This window comes from Rhipicephalus sanguineus, chromosome 3, assembly GCF_013339695.2.
Source record: "Rhipicephalus sanguineus isolate Rsan-2018 chromosome 3, BIME_Rsan_1.4, whole genome shotgun sequence".
In the NCBI taxonomy this organism is placed as follows: domain Eukaryota; kingdom Metazoa; phylum Arthropoda; class Arachnida; order Ixodida; family Ixodidae; genus Rhipicephalus; species Rhipicephalus sanguineus.
Window position 1 is genome coordinate 73,220,227 of NC_051178.1, and position 3,414 is coordinate 73,223,640.

The following is a 3,414-nucleotide window of genomic DNA, read 5'->3' on the forward strand; positions in this document are numbered from 1 at the left end:
AGCAAGTTACAACAGCCTCACACGTCACGGACGTCCAGTCAACCTCGCTCGCACGGAGTCCGAAGTTGCCGAACACAAGGCAGAGCTGCAGAAGATTGCGCAAGCTCAAATTAATGCATCAAAAGAAGTTGCTTCAAGAACCCTACGCTCGGTGCCATTTTTCCCACAATAGATCGTTCTGTTTAATAAAAACAAAATAAAAAAGCACAACTTTTGTTTCGTTTCTTATTTACTTCACAATGCTGCGCCGTTGTCGTTGTCGTCGAAGCCTAAAAAGGGATATTTAAATATATATATATATACTTTTTCTGAGTGGAACTACAACGACAACGACATACAAAAAAAAAATAAAGCCATGTCGTTGTCGTTGTCGTCGAAGCCTAAAAAGGGATATTTAAATATATATATATATATATATATATATATATATATATATATATATATATATATATATATATATATACTTTTTCTGAGTGGAACTACAACGACAACGACATACAAGGAAAATACGTGTTTAAAAAGCGCCTTTGTTGTAGAAGAAAAGAAAAACTCATTTATATTCCACTGAGCGCCATGCAGGAGAACTAACTAGTTGTCGCGCAATCGTAACTAGTTCTAAACGGGTTTTTACACTAATTATAAAGGGCTTCCAAGGCCGCCGCGAGGGGTATATAAAGAGGTGTGAAGCAGCTCAGAACTCACAGTCTTCAACAGGCTGTCCACTCAGGAGGACCTCAAGCGGACACTCAAGACGCCTTCGGTAAGACTTTTTTTCCGGTTAGCTATGCTATATTCTGAATTCTTGCATTTTTCTGCTTTTTAATAGAGACCATGGCAGAATCACGCAAACGTCAGCTTGACGATCAAGAAACAGAAGATGAGGTACCCCTATATTACCATTTGGAATTATTTTTTGGTGACGCCATCTATATTCCCAGGGACAAACTACAATGTTTATTGGTTCGAGCGACGAGAACAGTACCTATGACATTAATGAAACCCTGGCGGCATTTGCGGAACCTGATCGAGGCGTGGGAGAAGTATCAGATCCAAACGTGTCCGAACCAGGAACAGGGGCTGGAGGAGATGGAAAAGGTTTACAACCCCCTCCACGCTGGGCACTGCAGCTACAGTCAATTCCAAAACGAAGAATGCTTGTGCACGATGTGTTTCCCGCTCGAGACGACGGAGAGGCTGAGACAGTTTGTCACGACATTATCAGAGGATTCGAGCAAGGGCCCACCCAGTACGGAATCGCTGCCGTCGCACTCCACACACGAGGAACTACACTCCCACACGTCCACGTCTTACACGACTGCAGCTGGAGCAACGGCACATGCCGATGTGTTATCTTCGCTGGCTTCGTCAGACGACCAAATCGCTCGTCAATTTGGTCTACAAGCGCCAGTGCATGGGACCTCTACCATCTCGTCAAGTATTTCAATAGTGAGCCCCGAGTATTGGAATACATTAAAATGGGAGGAAATGATTGGGGTCGCGACGTTAGAGATGAAGTTTTGGGACAACTCGAAGGTTCTGGACACGAGCCCGGGCGAGTTTTGGAAATACTGCACCCGAAACTTCCGCATTCAGTTGCATGTGACGACGCCCATGGAGGTCAGACGAGCGGTGGAGACACTGACGAGGTACGCGCAAGAGCGGGTGCAAAGTGCCGAAAACGTTCAAAAGGAGCGTCGGAAGAATCCATCTACGAGTGGCTACGCGAAAACCCCGTATCGCCGTTGACAAACATTGTGCGCACCCCCAAGTGGCTGGCAGACCCGGTGTTTCGGTTCATTCGCCTGGACGACAAGCGCCTGCAGCGAGCTATCCAGGTGTTTAATGACGAAATGTGCTCGTACACCACCTTGGACTTTATTGAAATGTACCAGAACACCCAGCCTCTCTTTGACGCCCCACACGGTGACCTCGCTACCTTTTACATGGATGTGCCCGCGTCGTTTGATGCCATGATGGAACTATTAAACTTTCAGTTTAATGGCATCCACGAGGAAGTGTCGGCCTTTGTAAACAACCTATATAGCCTGGTCGAGAAGGCGGTCCCCAAGAAAAACTGTATGGAGATTGTGTCCCCTCCGAGTGCAGGAAAAAACTTTTTTTTTGACCCCGTTCTTTCCTTTTACATTAACCGCGGTACGATCCGCAACTTTAACCGCTACACTAGCTTTCCACTTCAGGACACCGTGGGCCGTCGCATCCTGGTGTGGAACGAGCCAAACTGTGAGTCGTCTGCTTTTGATACTGTTAAAAAAATTTTTGGTGGGGACGTAGATTCGGTGGCGGTCAAGTGCTCGGCTGATCAGACCATTTCCAGGACGCCCGTCATTGTGCTCTCAAACAACGAGGTGTTTCCAGATGACGAGGCCTTCAACCACCGCATGTGGCGCTACAAGTGGCGAGCGTGTCCTCCACTAAAGAAATACGACAAGAAGATCCACCCGATGGCCCTGGTCCTCCTGTTTGATGCTTTTGTACTCGAAGAAACATACGTCGGCACGCGCCAGCTTGATCAATAAACAGCTTTGAACCTAACATCCTGAGTACTTGGTCAATGCTTTGCATTTTCCGACTACACCGACACCGACAAGCGCAAAAAAAAGCTTTCGGCTCAATCAGTCTGTTTTGTTTTGTTTTTTTATGTCACTCAGTCAGTCAGTCAGTCAGTCAGTCAGTCAGTCAGTCAGTCAGTCAGTCAGTCAGTCAGTCAGTCAGTCAGTCAGTCAGTCAGTCAGTCAGTCAGTTCAGTCAGTCAGTCAGTCCAGTCAGTCCAGTCAGTCAGTTCAGTCAGTCAGTCAGTCAGTCAGTCAGTCAGTCAGTCAGTCAGTCAGTCAGTCAGTCAGTCAGTCAGTCAGTCAGTCAGTCAGTCAGTCAGTCAGTCAGTTCAGTCAGTTCAGTCAGTCAGTCAGTTCAGTCAGTCAGTTCAGTCAGTCAGTCAACATACCATGCTGTACATGACATGCGTGTCATGATTTGCACGTTAGGACCTGTCAGTTATGTTCGTCATGCACTCTTGTCATGCCGTATCAATTTTGGTATATATCAAGTTAACGAAACGACCGTAAGAGCACCAAGACTGTGGCATGTATATCATGTTGTTCATGACATATATCATGATTTCGATCTTATGACTCGGCATTCATGTTCGTCATACAGTCATGTTATGCCATACCAGTTTTGGTGTACATTCGATAAACGAAACGAGCAGGAGAGCACAAAGTCGTAGGCGGCTAGATAGATAGATAGATAGATACGCTCAAAGTCGCAGAAGTTCGCTAAGAAATGCTTCGCATTTCAAGAGTATGTGTGACTCCTTTGGTGAGTCCCGACTTGTCACGTATATGACTCTGCTTAAAGAGACACGTTAACTCTCTTGTGGGTCACACGACTATCCGA

The 3,414-nt window shown here is 46.1% G+C and overlaps 1 protein-coding gene across 1 annotated transcript; it reads left to right on the forward strand.

Annotated features, from left to right (window-relative positions):
- The first annotated feature begins 726 nt into the window (after window positions 1–726).
- Window positions 727–2,545, forward strand: LOC119386738 (uncharacterized). The gene is made up of 2 exons (XM_037654021.2): window positions 727–760; window positions 827–2,545. Exon 2 carries the CDS (start codon window positions 951–953, stop codon window positions 2,535–2,537), a length of 1,587 nt encoding a protein of 528 aa, XP_037509949.2. The 5' UTR covers window positions 727–760; window positions 827–950; the 3' UTR covers window positions 2,538–2,545.
- Window positions 2,546–3,414: the final 869 nt, after the last annotated feature.